This window comes from Dasypus novemcinctus, chromosome 14 (genome assembly GCF_030445035.2).
Source record: "Dasypus novemcinctus isolate mDasNov1 chromosome 14, mDasNov1.1.hap2, whole genome shotgun sequence".
NCBI classification, from domain to species: Eukaryota; Metazoa; Chordata; class Mammalia; order Cingulata; family Dasypodidae; genus Dasypus; species Dasypus novemcinctus.
The window spans coordinates 33,883,591-33,903,618 of NC_080686.1; the positions used below are offsets into that span (position 1 = coordinate 33,883,591).

At 38.4% G+C, this 20,028-nt stretch overlaps 1 protein-coding gene across 12 annotated transcripts in view; it reads right to left on the minus strand.

Annotated features, from left to right (window-relative positions):
* Positions 1-20,028, minus strand: part of EYA1 (EYA transcriptional coactivator and phosphatase 1) — a 333,818-nt gene that overhangs the window by 37,178 nt on the left and 276,612 nt on the right. For all 12 annotated transcript variants that reach the window (XM_058275642.1, XM_071207853.1, XM_058275643.2 and 9 more), the window contains one exon: positions 12,343-12,432. In XM_058275642.1, the coding sequence (XP_058131625.1) occupies positions 12,343-12,432 (90 nt within the window). The remainder of the gene's footprint in view (positions 1-12,342; positions 12,433-20,028) is intronic.

A 20,028-nucleotide genomic window follows, 5' to 3' on the forward strand; every position in this document is an offset into this window, starting at 1 on the left:
CAGAGACTGTCACATATGACACAGACAGGTCAATTTCACAGTATTTAAAAAAGAATGGATATCTAGCCAGCTAGCGATTTGAAAGCTGAAGTGGCATTTCCATACCACAAGAAAAGAAAGGAACTATGATTAACTGAGGAAATGCCATGTGGCAGGCGCTAGGAGGGGTTCCAGGTTCTGTGACCCCCTTTACCTTCCCAGCATCCTTACTATCTCTGGAGCTGGTCAAGGTTGACTATGCCACCATGGGAGCAAGGACTGAACCCAGGGCTCGCCAACTCTGAAGCTTTCACTCTATCCTCAGACCCCACCACCTCCCAGGTAGTCCACCCCAAAGAAGATGGCAAGGCGAAGAAGAAAGTTTCATGGACAAATGGATACCCTCTGCTAGAATAATTGCTACTCAGGATGATCACTTTTTCTTCCCATAAGTCATTAAATTTGCTCAATCAATATACACTTAAATTCTGTTTCCAAACTAAAATCTCACAAAGGGAATCTTGCTCTGACATAACTTTTCTTCTTCTCTCAATACATTCTTACTTTGAAATGTCAACCAGTTTCACAGGTGACAGCTTCAAGGCAGATGCTCTCTCCTGAATGTCAGACCTGCACACATAATTGTCTGCTGGACCTCACCTGTACGACCAACAAAGGCTTCAAATCCAAAATCTCAATGACTTTGGCAGCTTCCTTCAAAAACCAGCGCACTTTCCTGGATTTCTGTCTCAGTGAGTAACATCCTGTAGCTCAAGCTGAAAACGCAGATCCTCACTTCCCTAACCTACCTTGAATACATCCCCAAATCCCATCTAGACTACAGTCTCAATAGCTTTCACATCTCCCCCTGTTCTGTTCCCACACACATCCCCTGGTGATTTTCACCTCTATCACTGGTACCTCTGACTCCCCAGTCTGATCCAGCTTCACAGTAAAGGTAGAAGTTCTTTAATATTTACACTTGATATTCAATAAAAGTCCACCCTCCTTAGCAGAGGGTACAAAGCCTCGCATGATCTGGCTCCTTTTTATACTGACACAAATGCTCTACGGGTGCCCTATGCTTTAAACATACTCAACTGTTCCTAAATGCAATGCATTTCCTCTGGAAGTCGCTCTCCCCCAGTGTGGGTTTGCCATCGTTGGACACTACCAGTATCCTTACATAGTTCCATCATTGTGGAAATCCCACTGTGATCTCTTTGTTCTTTTATTTTTGTTCCTACCCAGCAGCTGGGCTCCTTGAGGGCAGACAAGAGCTTTCACTTCTGTATCCTCAATGCCTAACATAGTGTCTAGAAGTGAGTAAGCATGAGCAAATATATAGCATAGAAGCTCTTTTTCAAGCATCTGTCTGTCTGATCTATCCATCTTCTGTCTATCCATCCATCAGTCCAGTCTACCTACTTATCTACCTACCAACTTATCTCCCAGCTTTTTAAAAAGAGATTTTAGGTTGCTTAAGAGACTACTGTGTTGTGAGACTTAGGGAGAAACAAGCAAAGCTTTCAAAGAATACATTAGAAAAAAAACTTGTTCCATTACTGGATTGCACTGTAGTGCAGAAGTAAGGGATAGGGTCTTTATAAGTTAATGCACCAAGATATCATTTCCTTTCTTTATACTGCTAAAGAGGACTAGCCAGGCTATGTGGCACAGCCGGAGATGCTTTGTGCAATGATATTGAGTCAGGAAACCACATTTCAGTCTCTCAGCCTTACCATTATCTTACCGAGTGGCTTTGAGGAAACCACTTCAGTTTCCCACATGTGTAAACTGGAGATGATAAGATTCTGTTCACAGTGTTGACAGAGGCCAAATTCAATGCTTTCTGTGAAAGTTGTTCTGTATACTGCATGATGGGTTGTTATTTCATTAACAGGGAGTTTAAATTTAAAAACATTTCATGCTATACTGGTCTCCAGCTGGAGCATTCCTTCTACTGCTGGGAGAAGAGGTTTCCGCAAAGCCTGCTGCCCTCCTGCCGCCTCCTCCACCCGGGCAGGACCAGCAGCCTGAGCCGATCCATGCAATAGGCATGCTGCTCCAGGCTGCACCCAGAGAAAGGGTGCTCCGCTTGGCTGACTGACTTTGCACTTAGCAAGGCTCCACCCCCATGCTGCAGATGCCACCGCCAAGTTCTAGCCTTCTAAATGGATTCAGGCAGAAGGAGGGCAAACAAGTGAAAGCTTATCAGCACAACCAAAGAAACCCGCATCATCATTTTCTTGAAGGCAGGAGAGGGTGAGGGAAGCCAGGTACAGAATCTATTATCACTGCCAGCAATAAACCTCACAGACCTTCGGGGAGAGGTGGCAATGTGAATGAGGAAAGAGCAAGGAAAATACCCAGCATGTGCTCGGACACCATGGCATTTGCAAAACTCACCACTGGCAGAGTTTGTGTTTTCTGGTGTGCTTTCTGTTGGAATTTTGGCAGCAAACTACTTGTCTCATACCGTTCAATGCCTACTTCCTTCTTCCGTCACCATCCATCCACGCATCCAATCTATCTACTTTTGTTTACATTAATTTTCATTTTATTATCCTCGGCAAATAAACTGACAGGAAGTGGGGACAGAATGTACAGAATTTACTATAAGCCCAAGGGAAAAAGTACTAAATTCTACCTTGACATCTAGTCCAGTGATTGACATTTGATCCTGTGGTCTTCATTAGACATGTCTTAGATATCAGGTCTACCCTCCCTTCTAAAGGCTCAACTAAGAGAAAATGATCTTGAGGTATTTAAAAAAAGGACAATCAGAGCACGAAGGTCTGTGTGTTCTGGCATCAGTACATTCTATTATCAGTTCTGATTGTTTTTCTTCACTTCCTCTAACAGCTTCGGGATTTTCATTCTAGATTCTTCCTCTATGTCCCTACAGGGCCTGGTCCCAGGGCTTTGTGAGAAGATACTTAATAAACAACAATAGCCACTTAGACTTCCTCAGCTTCCTCCAAGCCAGTGCTAGATCTAGGGACTTTATAGAGATTAACTCACCATCTTCACACTGACCCTATGAGGTGGGCACTCTTATCCATTTTATAGTGAGGTCACTGAGGCACAGAGAGGTCCCTCATGAATGAATGAATTTATGAGTTCAACTTCTGGTACCTCTGGAAGTGCAAGAAAATACACCACATAAATATAGGGCTCTGAGTCAAAACTGGAAGAGTTATGATTATATCCAACATTTCTCTGAGTATAAGGTAATAGTAACTAATTATAGAAAACAAAAATATGAAGAAAATTTAATAACCTGTAATCCCACTACCGGAGGAAAATCTTCTGGTTATTGTAGAAGTTTTGGGGTTTTTGGTTGGTAACATTTTTATTGTAGAAAATCTTTTGCCTTTTTTTTTTGAGGTACACACTTTTTTAACCCCAAACTGCAGTCACACTGTACATAATTTTATATCATACCTCTTCTATGTATATTGTTTTGACATTAAAGATTTTGAAAATACAAATTTAAAAATGGATACTATCAAAGTTTAACATCTTAGACAACTTCATTTGTTTTTAAGAATGTAGTTGTCACTTTTTTAAAGTTAATTTTTAAAGATTATAAAAAACTGTGCTAATTATAGACCATGAATTTGAAAATGCGGGGAAAAATATTTTTTAAAAATATAAGCCTTAGGGTTCAAGTGGACAAATTATGGTCCCTGCCTCAAGGAATACAGAGAGTTAAAGAAATCATGAGAGAGTACAATACTTTTACAGTGATAACAACCTCTTCTCACTACCAAAATCATCTACCTGCCTGCATCTGAACCGCTAGATCCTGCTTCCTTCTTATCTAAGACCAATCCTGTGACTTATGTTCTGGATCTCGACCTCTCTTGTTCACCCAAGAACTTCACTCCTGAAATCCCTCTTTTCCCACATCACTTACCTTTTCCTTTGTATTGAACTGTTTTCACTGACATCCAAACTGCCTAAATATTGGCTACTTTAAAATGAAATAACCCTCCTTTCACCCTGATACTCTCCACATGGCACCCCATCACTGCGCTTGATCACTGTCAAAACTCTCGATACTTTTGTCTCCACTTTCTCAAGCCCTGTCCTCTCCTCAAAACCCACTCCAACTGGGCGTACATCTTCACACTCCAGGGCAGCAGTGCTTTTCGGGGCCATAGAACATTAACTTCCTGGTCAAATGCAACAGTTGAGTCTCACTTCTCATCTTACTCAACTTTGGCAGCTCTTACCATAGCAGCAGACTTTCCCCTCATCCTTCAAATACTTTATTCTCTAGGGTCTGGTCATTGCATACTTCTCCACCTTCCTTGTTGGTTATTTCTTCCCAAACCATTTGGGAAGCTCTTCTTCCTTGGTCCTGTTTCTAACTGTTAGAGTGCCCTCATGATCAACCTTAGGTCCTCTTCTCCATGTACTCTCTTTCCTTATGTGATACCAGCTCATCTCATAGTTTAATGGCTCCCCAAACCATATCTTCAGAATTTGCCTCTCTCTCTGGGATCCAAACCTAGATGTCTAGACATGATGTCTTGACTTGGATGTTGAATAGGTGTTTCAAACTTAAGACTTAGTATGATCAAAGCAGAATACTTCAATCAAATTCCTCTCCCAGCCTCTCCACTCCAAATTCACTCTTCCCCATCCAGTTGTTCAGGTCAAAGCATAGGCCATCCTTGATTCCTTCCCCTTCTACCTAATATACTGGAAAATCCTGTGTTTCCACCAACATACACAGTGAATCATGTGACTTCTCACCATGTCCAGGATTGCAACAACCACAGTCCAAAACTAATTTTCTCCTTCACTGGCTGGAACAGTCTCCCAATTGGTCTCTTGGGGGCCACTCCTGTCCCCATTCCTCATACGATAATCAAACTTACCTTTTAAGAGTATAAATACAATTCTATCATATTCAGGCTTAAAGCTCTTCAATGGCTTTCCACTAATATTAGGGGGAAAAAAACCCCAAAACTTTCCCAATCTACAAGTTCCGTCATGATGTAGACTCTGTCACTCTCCTCTGGCCTGCTTCTTGAAGATGCAAACTCATTCCCACTGCAGAGCCTTCCCGCTTGCCATTCCTCTGCCAGAATGCTTTCCCCCTATATTGTTCCCCAAGTGCATCCCTCCCAAGTTCCTGGCTTCTTCACAAATGTCACCTCCTTGCTGACAACTCCTTCCTGAACATCTCAGCTAAACATGTCCCACTCCAAGTCACCCCTTATCCAATTATTGTATAATGTGTCACCTACTCCACCCTCTATGTGTTAACTCCATGAAGAGAACGATCTGGCCTCATTTATTGCTCGATCAACATTATCTAGAACACTTCCTAACCCTTAGTAGTTACTCAATGAATATTTACTGACTATAGAATGGGGGAAAAGTATAAAGAGACCACAGGATGCTACAGGGATTTAAGTTTTGAAGCATTACAGAGAGACAGCATTTATAACCTCATCATTCAGAAATAACCACTGGTAACTTTAATATATTTACCTCCATTTACTTTTTAATACATCAGGATCATACTCTTTAACTTCTTTTGTAGACTGCTTATTTTTAAACTTGAAGTTACATCATGGTAGTTTTTAAATCTGTATTTCCCTCCAGTTTTTTTTTTTTTAATATGCCATACATTTTATCATCAAGGCTACACTGTACATTTTTGGCCTATTTTTTTAAACTCAGAATGAACCACGAATATTTTCTCTATGTCCAATAAATTGTCTTTAAATATTGAATGAGTATGTACTATAATTTACTTATCAATTTATTATTGGATACTTAAAATATTTATCAAATTTAGCTGTAAAAAATACTGCGTGGAGGTATAGTCGAGGAGGAGGGAAGTAGAATTCTGGAGAACATAAGAATCTGCCACTCCATAGCTATGTGACCTTAGGAGTTTTTGTGTTTTGTTTTGTTTTGTTTTTAACCACTCTAAGCTTCACTTGGCTCCTCCATAAAGTAGAGAGAGTAACTGCTTCTAACATAGAGCTATCAGAGTATTGGACAGAAAATGTATGTAAATCACTTAGAACAAGTTTTAAGTGAATGCTTATTATGTATATCATAACTACCTGTCTGCAACTCTATTTTAATAGAATACATGCAAAAAGTGGAATTCCTGAGTATAAGGATCAGCATAATAAGTTTCTAAATACACAATGTCAATGTGCTTCTAGGAAAACTTGTACCAATTTATATCCCGACCAGTGTATACCTTAAGTGCTCATCTTATTGCATTTTAGCTGATGTTATTGGTTTTAAGTCTTTGTCAATTTGATGGGCAATAGGCTGAACACTTACTCTTTGACTTGATATTTCTGATTTGTAGAAGCAAAATATAAAAATTTTCTTATCTTCATATATGGTGATACTTGGAATGCTTTCCTCTTGAGAACTGTCCATGTTCTTTGTTCATTTCTTCCATTGAGCTACTTTATGTTTCCTTATTGATTTGTAGTAAGAGTAAATCTTTGTTATGTTGGCTGCAAATATATTTCCCAGTTTTGTCTTTTAAATATCTTATGGCTTTTTAAAATAGTATTTGTTTTTTTATCCTGATTATAAAATATACATATTTATTACAGAGAATTTGGAATATACAGCAAAGTACAAATAATACAACTCCCACCACAAAATCCCAGATATAATCAGTGTTAAAAATTTGAAGCATGTCTTTGCATATGTTTTTTCACATCCATTTATCTATTCAAGATATATTTACTAGGTGCCTTGTATGGGCCAGGAACTGCGCTAGAGAAACAGCAGTGAATATATTATTTTACATAGGACATAGAATTGTTTTTAAAAAATCAAGAGCATAATGTGTGTGTGTGTGTGTGTGTGTATTCTTCAAAATAGGACTTAAAATTAATGAACTGGAAAAATATTTAAAAATACAGCTCAATGTATTTTCACAAACTCAACATTTTTTATATATATATACACACACACACACATATATATATATAACATAATCAACACCTAGCATCGAGAAACAGAACATTTTTATTATAAATAGTTGTCTTTATCTCCAATTAGTAAGAATTCTTAGATGTGTATTCATTTATACTAATGGTAGTAATCCTTTTGTGGGCTCGTGATACTAATTACCAAAAGGCAGTCCAAAATTTCAACTCCTGTAACTGATGTAAGATCTCCTGGGATTCATTTATATTTTTTCTTTGTGTTTCATTCTTTCATATCTTAGCTTTATATCTATTTTAGCATATAAATTGAATCATCTATTCTTCACTATTAATTTGTTCAGTTTCATATACAAAAATTTTCTATAAACTGGGGTCTCTATCTGAGCTCTCTCTTATTTCCATATGTCCTATGGCCAATGTCAATGTCAGGTCAGCACTAAATGCTCACCTTTTTGTAGAATTATACATCAGTTTAATGTTTTTGATATGGAGTAGACGCTTAGCACTACTATATTGTGCCAAAGTTCTACGTATTTTTTACTATTTATCCTTTCAAATGGCCCTTAGAACAATTTTGTCTTATTGCAAAAAAGAAAAGTAAGGAATGAAATCTCATTTATTCAACTCCTCCTTTATATCTCTCAGTAAGATTTCGTAGTGTTCTTCATGTAGGTCTCACAAACAGCTCTTTTATCGTTGACTCCTTTCTCTTCCCTTTTTTACTTTTTTTGTTTTTGGTTTATTTTTGCATTATTGCTGCTATTTTACAATTATAATTTGAATTTTCTGCGTTATGTCTTAAATATAGAAGGACTGTTGAGCTTTGAATTTTAATTCTATATTCTTTTAATCTATGTTTGCAAAGTTTATCAAGAAAGACTAAACAAATATCCAAAAGCCTACATACAGAGTTGAAAATGAAATGGAGCACATATGTGTTTGTGTGTATGCATGGATATTTGTGTTTGGAATATAATTACTGATGCACTGACATACCTTGATATAGATCTTGGCTAGTGGAAGGGAGGGAGAGCAGTGAACAGCTTGCGCTCTTCCTAAAAGTCTTCCTCGGGAGCATCCACAGCCCCCTTCTCCAGCAGCAGAGGAGAACCAGAAATTTGAGCATAGACCCCAAAACCAGACCCTTGGTACCCATGTTTCTGGTTTATTTATAGGGCATAAAGCAGTTTCTAAAAAAATGATATTTCTATAACTCAAAAAAATCAACTTTGCAATTTATTTAGGTATTTTATGCTTCTGGAAGCTAAGCATTAGGTAAGTATAGAATGTATGGAATTGAAATCAGACTTACTTAAAATTGGTACAACTGATATTTTAAAGAAACTTTTTCCTAATTAGGAATAAATTTATAAACAAGATATATTAAAATGATTAATAGATGCTGACCTAAGTTTTAGAGCAATATATTATTACAAATTTATAAACTGAATTAAATCAAGAGACAAATGAATTTTTTGGCCTTACAGAAAGAAATCATTATAGTTTACTCCCTTTTAAAAAATGGCATCGTCTAGTGTGTCCACAAGCTCTTTTCCTTGGCCTTTGAGTTACTGAGACCAGACTAATGAGACCAAAACCTTCAGACCCAGGCCTATTTTTTTTTTTTTAATATAAAATGCGTAAAAAAAAAAAAGCAGCTAGAAGTACAAGTGCTTAAAAACCAGACCTGGGCAGAAGTCTCCATATCAAAGACTCCAGGAAGGGTGGGAGTATTCACACTTTAACCTCTGATCTGTCCTAACTAAGAGAAGCACTAGAAGAGAGGAGAGTGCAGCATGGTTCCACATTTAACTAGTTGAACATGGTGTGTGTGGACCCTTCCCGCATCTCAGAGAATACAAGAGAATTCCCACTACTTCCCAGGCTAATCCCTGTAGGGGTAGCCTGTGGGCGGGGCCTGAAGTCAACCAAGTCAGCGCCAATCATCCAGCAACCATTAGGTCAATAAAACAATACTACTTACAGCCAGTGAGAAAGAAAAGTCAACATCAGCTTGTGCCTTTTTTTTTTTGATGTATCAGGGCTGATGTATGTAGGAAGCTGGCACTCAACCACTGAGCTTCCCTGAATTGGTTTTTCGTTTGTTTGCTTGTTTGTTTTTAGGAGGGACTGTAGATCGAACCCGGGACCTAGTACATGGGAAGCAGGTGCTCAACTGCTTGAGCTACATCCACTCCCCAGCTTATGCCTTATTTTCAATTAGACTTATACCCAGTTATTTTAAAACATTTGCTTTTAAGTGTGGAAAAATCCAGCAGAATTAACCAGCGGCAGGTTAAACGGAAACATATTGTATGATGAAGGCCTTTCCTCACTCTATTTGCAGATTGCCTTTCAATAAAAATCCAACAGAGAGAACTCTTTCTCCATTCACTCAGAAAGGGTGATACTACACTAAAGAAGCTGGGAAAAAAAACCCTCCAGTTACATACTGTCATTCATAAAAAATGACTTCCACATAAGCATCATCGTATTGCACATGGAGACCGTTTTGTAAAATGATATGCAGACATTAGTCAGACTTACAAATAGGAATGCCAGAAGTACACGATGGAACTGAAGTCTAAACCCTTCTCTGGTGGAGGAAAATATGATTCCTAGGATAATTATATCTCCCTGTCACTCACATTTCTTTACAGGTTAAACATTTTTAATGGTACAGAAATAAAATGTTTCTTTTAATTTTTTCCTGGAATGTCAAAAGATTTAAATTGTGATTTTTTTTTTGTATTAAGTACTGTTACTAAGTGAAATGATAAAATTAGACTTTTAAAACTAAATGTGCTTAGCTTTTTTAATTCTTAAAGTTCAATTAAGGCTCCTCTAAATCACTTCCAATATCATATCCTAATAACCGTTTCAAGCATATATTGTGATAACACTACAAATGTGACTGGAAGCCCCCCACACAGTTTCTTTCATTATTCAGAAAATCTTATAGACCAAAGATGTACACTAACCAAATTATACAGAAAGGGTAGCTGGGAAAAAGTAAGATTTTAGAAGAAAATAAGGCCAAATGTCAACAGAGTTCAGAAAACACATTTCAAGCTAACTGATAGATTGTTAATCTCCTTGAAATTAATTTATACCATAGGTATAATATACCAAAATATATTAAAATGTTCACATCCCCTACCACAGCACATTGTTAATTGGAGTGTGAAATCAGGCATTACTACAGCATTTCTGCCTGATGAGATAATTTTGGTTTCCCTACAAGCATTATGTCAATACATTTATTTTTGCCAGGAAGTAATGTTATTTTTTATTCTGAAATAAATATTTACAATGACTGGTCCCAGGTTTGCTGAATTACAAACATAAAATGGAAGCTTGAAAGTACCAGTGCCTTTTTACAGTATTGTACAAATCTAGAAAAGGCAAACAATTTCTAAAAACAGAGGCTAAATGAAGCTTTCATTTATACTTTTGTAGATACCTATTTATTATTCTCAAATAAAATAATTTAAAGTCAACTTTTATAAGATTATAAGTTTAAATAACTTTTCCACTACTCTTATGTATTTGGTTGAATTATATCTTCATTCTATTTTCTAATTAATCACTAAGAAGAAATAGTTCTCTTGCCAAGAATAGAAGCTGATAGTTCCATAACTAACTGGATAGAACACTAGTTATTTTTTTAAAATTTGGGTTTATGTGGGAAAAAAAGTCTCTAAACTAGAACTTTTAACATTTGTTTTTATACTATTTTAGACAGTGTCTCTATATATATATCAGTGTGCATAATAGCAATAAACAAATACAAATTGGGCTGTATTATGTCAAAATTGAATTTGGAAGTTTTTTGGTCTAAAGTATACCAAGTTATTACTTTGTCTAACTTCTCACTTTTTACCGCAAAATTTTGGCACTATAGAGAGACAAGCTTTGGCATTTTTAAGAAGGTAGAGTTTAAAAACAATAGAAAATTACTGCTAATTTCTTCTTGATGGGTGCTATTAACACCCATTAACATCAATAAGAGTAACTTGGTTGTACCCAAGACAAAATATCAGCCTTATCTGTATCATTAGAAACAAATGGAAACTTAGTAAAGGAATTTTAACATACTAGTAAAATACGGAATTTTTTGTGCTGTTCCCTCATGAAGTGAAACATAACCATAAATCAGAAACAGCTTTTGAAAATAAGTATGATTATTAAGCTTTTCCAAAGCCAATCTGAACTTGTCATTCATTTGGAATATTTCTACCTTAAAAATAGTAATGTCTGATGGGTAGTTTCCTTAAGGAAAGCAAACACTTTAAAATACAAACAATTCTGCATTTTACGCTTGGTGTATAAATAAATACTTCACTGAGGAATGGAACAAAAATAAAGTACATTTAAATAATTTTATTGCACTGTAAGTTGCCAATTCATCTGTGAGTAGTTTCACTGCAGATGAAAAGAAATCAAAATACAGGACAGATGTTGAACAAACCACATTTAAGTTCTGTCACACACTGGCATTTTTCAAATGATTTTGGCTCATCTATTAAATAAGGTGCATTTTGCCTGATTTTGAAAAGGGAAACATCAGGAAATATTTAAAGGCCAATTGCTGCCAATTAACTTTGATCAGTAAAAGTTCTATTTGAATCTTTCAGATTCTTCTCCTGTCTGAAATAACATACATTTATAAAATCTAGCAAAACAACAACTTGATGATTAATACCTGTTGGCAGCCCTACCACAAGCTTGCTTAATGGCGGGATTTAAATAAACAACTGTCTCTATTAAGATGGGAGCGAAATGTAGTTATAGCCATGTTTTTTCATAATGGCGATATGAAAAATAATATTTTTTGCAAGTATCCTCCTAACCGAGGTCATCATATTTGTCAGTGCCCTGAACACATTTAGCTACCCACCTTCCAAAAGCCCTCCTTCCCCAGTCATAGCGGAAAAATAAAATCAGCAGCAACTTTACCTAAGTAATCCTGGTACCCAAAGAGAAGAGGCCTGACTGAAATGGTATCTAACCAAGTAGAACAGTGAGAAAGAAAAACATTCAATCTAATCTTGCAAGAGGATGACAAAATAGCATATCCAAGTATCATGATTTCTTGACAGTGAGTAACTAAGAAATCTGTAGCTTCTGATAATTAACAAATGCAATATTTAAGACTCCTGATACCAAATTCTAATCCTTACCAATGGTTATGTGGTCTCTGCCTTGAAACACAACAAAGTAAAATGAAACAGAGAAATACCCTTAAGACAAAATCCATTACTCTATAATTGCTAGTTCCTCTATCTCATTATTCCAATGATACGTATTTAAAAATAGTAGACCATTTTTATTTAAAAACTGATCACCTATTTTCAAGCATGCGTCACGAAACAAATATGAAAGAAATATGTATAAAACAATTATTACTTACTTCTAAGTCATTAAAGAATAGGTGTGTGTCTGCCAAGTTGAAAATCATTTCTTCCATTCGCAGTCCAAGGGAAACTGAAGTAGGTGGATCCTAAAAGAAGAATTTTAAAGTCAAGAACATATATACTTCAGGATACACGAAACATAATGTCTAGCAAGAGCGAGCCAGTTTCAGGAAAGGCTGAAAGCAAGCAGCATATTGGAGGCTCTCCAGCTCCCCTTGGACATGCATGTTCTATTCTACGTGCAAAATTTAGTGACTTATTTTATTTAAAAAGCCACGTGGTCCCAGTGTCATTGGCACTTTGCACAATGAAGAAATAACTTGTTGCCTTAAATATGTTGCATGGTCATATAGAGTAAAGGATATTTAGCTTTACCAGCCTGTCTCAAGAGCAAGTGATTCAGTGAATCAAGAAACTATTATTTATATTACACCATAATCCATAATGTCTAAATGCATTGCCACAATTATCAGAAAACAGATACAATACGGGTTATTTCAGAAGGGTTGTAAACAGTAATTTTAGTCTAGGGGATAACTTTATCACTAGCTGTATTTATTTTTTTAGACTGCCTGCAAATTTTGAGTATAAATCTGGCCACTCTGACCACCTGACTCTATGTCCGGTTCAAGGACATAGAGTGTCATGTGACACTCTCTGGTCATCAAATAGTGAAATAGCTTCTGGTGTCTACCCAACACTTCAAGCCTTCAAAGCCTTTGGCACCGGTGATGCTCCCACAAGCCCATACTTGATGTCTGCTGGCACTGATATGAACTCAGGGGGCTATGCAGATATTTGCAGTCTTTAGGGTGTCACTATCTTAGTAAAATATCAAATCCAGGAAACAACACAGTTCACGGTTGAAGATACCGCACAATTAGTGAAGGAAGGAAAATATTTCCACAGAGTATACAATGAGGTAAAATGAGTTTTTGAAGGTTTTATTGACATTCTAATGCCAATACCAGCTCTGATATGGATGGCATTTACAATTTTTCCAAAGAACAATAACTTCTAATATACTATTTTAATTATCACAGCCAACCTGTGGAATAAGTACAGAATCTACCTGCACCAACATTTAACCAAGGAAAACTGTTGCAACTAGAGAAAGTCTTCTCGTAGACAACTCACTTGCTCAGGGTGTGCTCTGTGGATCACCACGGTCTCGAGTCTTACGTTTTAATAAGGACTGTGGAGCCCAGAGAAGAGTCTTACTACCCAATACAGCCCAACAGAAGCCTTCTATACTTTCTCTATGGTCTTCAGAACAAACGACCTTAGTTCCAAATCTCAAGCCTTGCCCGTGTTCCCTCCGCACTGACCACTTATCTGAAGCCGACCACGCCGCTGAGCAGCCACCTCAGTCCCCAGCCCCTCCCCTGGCTTTGGGACTAGCGAGAAGGGCGGATCAAGAGCCTGGGCAAGGAGCGGCCCTGCCTTTGCCCTCCCACTCTGGTCTCCTTATTTACCTCTTTGACTCTTGGTTTTCTCACCTAACAAATCAGCGATGGTTAGGTGGCAAACACATTCTCATAAAGGATAAAAAAATTCTGGTTTCTCATTTTGGCAAAATCACTCGTGTTTGTACGCCTTGACTCCCCACGTGAGAACCAGCTGAAGCTGGGCAGGATAGGTGGAGGCGGAGACTTGTCTGCCGCGGGCCAATCAGCCGCGGGCCGAGGGGCGGAGCCAACACCTCCGCGCCCCGCCCCGGGGCCCTGGAGGAGGGGCTTGTTCCCCACACCTCCACGGCCTGGGCCTCTCCCCCAAGCTGACGGGGGCAAAGGAGGCAGAGGACTCTGTGCCAAGAGCCGGGTGTTAAACCCGCAAAGGAGCAAAGAGAACACAGGGTGGTTTGCGAGAGGGCAGGGAGGAAATAAGGAAGCAGAGGAGACACATCCATAGCAGCTTGTGGCTAACTGAATGGCTGTGAGCTGCGCCCAAGGGACCAGTGAAAACAATTCCGCCCAATTTCCTGTGTGATGATTCATACTCTTTAGCATCCTTAAATAGTTCTTTATTAATACCATCTAAAATTTACCACATTTCTGAGGTTGTAGAAGAACTAAAAAACAGTTTACAAATGAGTAAAGAGAAATGAACTCATCCAATCTTGGTTTTATAGGAAATTGCTCTCTCACATGGATTTTAGATGTCAGTAAGCATTCTGGGAAAAGCAAATGCTCAATATACCCTAGAGCAGAATCAACCAGTAGGGGAAGTTCAAACAGCTGTTTCTAAAACAAAACACCTGACGAAGGTGTTTACTCCCTCTAGTTCAGGCCAATAAAAACAGGCTGACTTGTCTCATAACTATATCCATGAATCTCTTTATGTGGCAAGGATGAGGAGACGCACCACATTGGTTTAATTGCCTATTCTGAAATTTATGTGCCATGGTATTGTTACTTTGGAAAAATTATTATTTCTTCTTGATATGATTGCTTATTTATGTGACCATTAAAAGAACTACTCTATTGTTTGTTAAATTATAGCATACTTTAACTTTTCTTCATAAATTACAGGAGTGACTTTCTTGTTGGAATACTAATAAATTTTAAAGGCTTGTTCAGTCTTGTGGTTAAATATAACACAGATGTTGGCCTTATTTACCTTTTAATGTTATTCCCTTTTGTTACTTGCTCTCATTCCTTAACAGTAATTATACCTGCTGCTCCTGCTCCACAGAATTGTTATGAAATATTTACTACATCAAAAGGACTGTTTGACAGTTAACTAAAAGTAGAAGACTTTAGAATAGGAAGAGATTCTAGTCTAGAGCAGTATTTCTCAGACATTTTTAACCACAGTGCATAGTAAGAAAAAAAAAGTTTTACACACCATAACCTAGTAATCTCTCTCTGCACCAGCCCCCATGCGCGCGCGCACACACACACACAGCTGAAATAAAAGCTTTGCAAAACAAGATGTTCTTTGCTGTATGGAAAGACATTTTTCCATTTCATAACCACTAATGTGTCATGATCTACAGTTTGAAAAGCAGTGATCTAGACAACACCTACTCTTTGATTTCAGAGACAGGAAAACTGAGTTCTAGAGGTGGTGTGATTTGATTGTGGTGACAGGGCTGGCAAGCTACAAAGCACTTTAACCCTTAGTGTTTTACCAAGAAGGGAAAATAGCAGGAGGACAGACAGATGTCTGGGTTTACAGATTTGCTTACTTATTCTAACAACTGGAGTTCTTCTCATATCAAGGTTAGATTTTATTTTCCTGTGCAGTTACAACAATTACTCATTAGTTTAAAACATTTTCAAACATGTCTAAATCAAACATAACAAAAGCTAACACTGAAAGTCAATGAAGTATGGAACAGGTGTAGCTCAATGGTTGATCGTCTGCCTTGCATGTACAAGGTTCTGGGTTCAGTCCCTGGTACCTCTTTAAAAAAGAAGCAAAATCAAGACTTTCCAAGATAACAAAAACAAATATATATATACACATAAAGTTAATAAAGTCTTACCCTGATGGCTTGTTTTGGCATATTTAGAGGGAGAAAGGGAAAAAAAAAACATTTCTAGACGAAACTGAAACCGTGAAATTACCATGTCTTTGGCTTAATCTTACTTTTTTATGTGCTTTGCTATAACACATTCCAGAGCTGCTGTTATATAATAGTTACTTATAAAACACCATTTGTTATATCACATCTGAAAAAATTATTTAGAGCTTTTCCCCACTTCAAAGTAACATCTCATTTTCAGTACACCTTGTTGCCAAATGTTTCCATTCTTTTCTGAACTTGACCCCTCTTTGGCATTTGACACTGTTGCTGTCCTTTCCTTTTCTGACATTCTTTCTCCCTTAGTATCTATGATAGCATCACTCTTTTTGGGGTTTCTTCCTAGAACCTGACTGTCCATTACATACCCTTTCAATGACCATGGTCCCGAGGACTGTTCTCGACCACTTAGCTCTCCTTGGTTTGCTTTGCAAAGCCTAACAGGCTCTTGGCTTCACCCACCACTCCTCCCCTCTACTAGACCTGCGACCCAGATATTAACTGTAGGCCTAAATATCAATTACCTACTGGGCATTTCTACTCCAAAGTCCCACTGCGTAGCCGAAACTCAACGTGCTGCAAGTTAGCTTCATCATGTCTTCCTTCTTTAGGAGAGCAGCATCCTATCTACCCCAAACCTCAACTTCCTCCCCCTTCCAAATCAATGACTAAATTGCTCAGACCTGGAATTCATGCCGCCTCCATCCTCAGCACCACTGGCGTTTCCCAGCCCCGTTGTCTCTTCTGGGGACGTGTGCAGTTCTCTCTCCTCTGGGCTCTGCTCAGGGCCGTCTATCCCCATGTCATCCTCTCATCTCTTTCAGGGAACATTGACACACTTCAACACGTACGAGAGGCCCCCGTAAGAGCCTAACTCTTGCCTGTCTCCCCAACAGGTGGCTTATCTGTGGTGTTTCAGACTGCTTTTTTGATCGTGGAATCCCTTCTCAAAAGCCTGATAGAAAGCACTGTGGCTCTGATGGACACTACCCCACCTAAAGAAATCTTAAAGGAAACTGGGCAAGGGGCCTATCCTCACGGTTGGCCCATGACGTCGATCCTCATTATTCACGGATTCCCAATTCGTGAATTCTCCTACTTGCTAAAATTTACTTGTAACCCCGAATCAATACTCGCGGCGGCGCCTTTGTGGTCAGTCTTGGACATGCTCAGAGCAGCAAAAAATTTTGCCCATCCCAGCTGAAGTTGAACAAGGCAACGCTCTGCCTTCTAGTTTCAGCTCTCACACTGGAAACAAGTCTCCTTCTCGTGTTTTCCTTAGTGCCCTGGTGTTGGCCTTTTCTTATGGTGCTGTCCCTGTTAAAACGGCCCCAAGCTCAGTGTGGCAGTGCTGTGAAAGGTTCCGAAGCCCAGGAAGGCTGTGCCGTGCCTTATGTGTGCGACTGGCTTCGTTCTGGCATCAGTTACAGAACTGTTGGCCATGAGTTCAGTGTTAATAGTTCAATACATATTAAATACGGTGTTTTTAAACAGAAGCACACAGGACACAAGGTTCTGTACTGACGACTGACAAAATTATTGGGGCTGGAGGCTCCTCGGAGCCTAACCCTGCAATCCCCCAGGGACAGTCCTTCGGTGTTTGCTAATTCAGTACTCAAGGTGACAGAACAAAACAACAGGGAGAACGAGAATTGACTCTCTTGTGGTGGCTGACCATCCCTGCCCTCTCACATCCCACACCTCGGCCAGCACCCTTCCACGCCCTGCCACCTTCATTCCTTCAGTGTTTCCTCCTCCTGGAAGCGTCTCTGTCTCCTTCCATCTGGGTTCAGCAACCCACTGGGTCCCACAGCTGTGTATGCTCTAGTCTAAGCCCCTAGGGGACAGAGGCTTACCTGTACATCCTCAGTACACGTGGACTTTCCCAAAGTTGTGACGGAATAAAAGAATGAAAAGCACTACAGCTTTTTTCCAATAATTCCCAAATTATAAAAAATGTTGTTGTTAGTTTTCAGTGTTCAGTAGGTCAGTAAAATAAGTACTACTTAGCTAACCTAGGGGAAACAATGAACTAGAGTCCTAAAATCACTGTGACATATGAATCCTAAAATCATTCTATCTAAATAATATAGCACGAAAAAAGGTCATCAGTCAATGCTATTTACCTGGTTTAAAGAGCAGCTGACTCTTAAGAATGGCTACATCCAAAGCCTTATATTTTTTCTATTATATGAAGTAGATAATACCAGTATAAGACCGGAATACAATTATTTTTTAAACTCAGTAGTGGTGTATGTTACAACAGTTTGCAAAACATATTCTTATGTGATATGCAATGTAGTTCTAAGTGAAACTCAAACAGTACAGTGCAGAGGCTCAAAAAAGAGAAAATATAACAAAATGCTTTATCATTTTTCTTGTTCAGTGAAGTAGTAATGTGGATTTACTGCTGCTCTTAAGCTCAGGAAATACTATGAGCGGAGACTTTTTTCTCAGCTCTTCCTCACCCAAACAAAACAAACAGCAACTTCTCTTACCAGGACCTCCACCCACAAAATTGCAGGAAATTTAACTGTATTCCTAAATTATTTTGATACGATATTAAATTGCAAATATTTACTTAAAGTCATGAAAGGAAAGTGAAGGAATTTGGTGTAATGCTAGGCTACTCATGGCTATTTTCTGGACTTAAGGATGAATTACTTCTACTAAATAGAAAATAACATTACGTAGAAAAAATAAACAATGAAATCTGCTGCTTTTTCATGGACCCAGGCCTAAAACAATCATTTTGCCTTCATCCTCTTTAGTAAGCACAGTCTGTAGCGATTCAGAAATTTGACTTTACCAAGGTTCAACTACCAGATGAAAATACTGTTGTTTTCGCAGGACTGTGCCATTTGCTTCTGCATTTGAGTCTAGCAATTCTCTTACAATAAGTAACAAAACTTCCTTGTATATATAACTTATGACAAAGCCATCCAATTCATACTACCATGTTTATGACCCCATACGTCAGAGAGAGAAAAAGTAATCAATGGCATCTTGCACCTTCTATATCTGCAGATCCTTCACTATTCTATTGCTCTCTACAGAAATATTGATTTATAGATTATTTCCCTGACCTATCTCTTCAGGTAGATAGTCACATATCTAACTATGTGGAAGCTCAGTTAATTTGGACAGCAGATGGGCAGTGGTGCTCAGAGATGTATTCAGCAAATGCAATGAATGTCTCAAGATGATGGATGAGATTGTTGCTATGGGGGGAGGAGTGGGGTGAAGGGGACCTCATATTTTTTTAATGTAATATTAAAAAAATAAAGACCAAAAAATTTTTTAAAAAAATTTGGACTGCAGAAAACTGCCTATTGGGAAAATACAGAAGGCTAGGTCCAAGCTTCAAGCAGGATAGCTGGATTTACCCTTTAAAGCATCAAGGGTTGATGCTTTATAGCTACCTGTAAAGAACTAGCACACCTAGAGATTAATTGCTTAGTTCACTGACTAGACTCTATGGCTGATAAAGTGGAATTCACTGCATTGTTGAAAAGGTAGTACAGGTGACAGGCTGAGTATACAAATGGACAATAGTCAGAACATACACAAAATAGAACTCTGACCCCTGACCTGTAGCAACCTGCCCAGGAAGCCAACCATCATGTATAGTAACCAGTCTAGGAAGCAAACCACAATTTCTGTAGCAGTCGTCCCAATGTGATCAAGACTCGATCAATAAAAAACTTTCCTAATTTTCCCTGCTTCTAACTTAGCACCAACTGGAGAAAGCCAAATATGCTCCCCTAATGAATCAAATAGGCTGCCCCACCTCCAGTTCGTGTGCCTGTTTCCCCAAGACAACAGCCTCCGATAAGGATGTACCTGAAGTTTTCCCTTTTTTCCACTTTAAAGCTTTCCCACTCCTGCCCTTGAGTCTCTGCCAAACCCAAGTGATGGTGGCTGACTCCACTGCTTTAGCAAGCTCTGAATAAATAGTGTTACTTGTTCTCATTTGGTGATTTTTATTTGTTTCTGCAGAGAAACGTGTCAGGCGCTGCTCTGCCTGTATTGACGCTACTCATTTTTATTATATGGGATGATTTTTCCTAGGAACACAGAGGAATGTTTACAAATATAATTGAAGCCACAGTACCTACATCTCACACATTTAGGAATAGCAGGGTCGCATTGC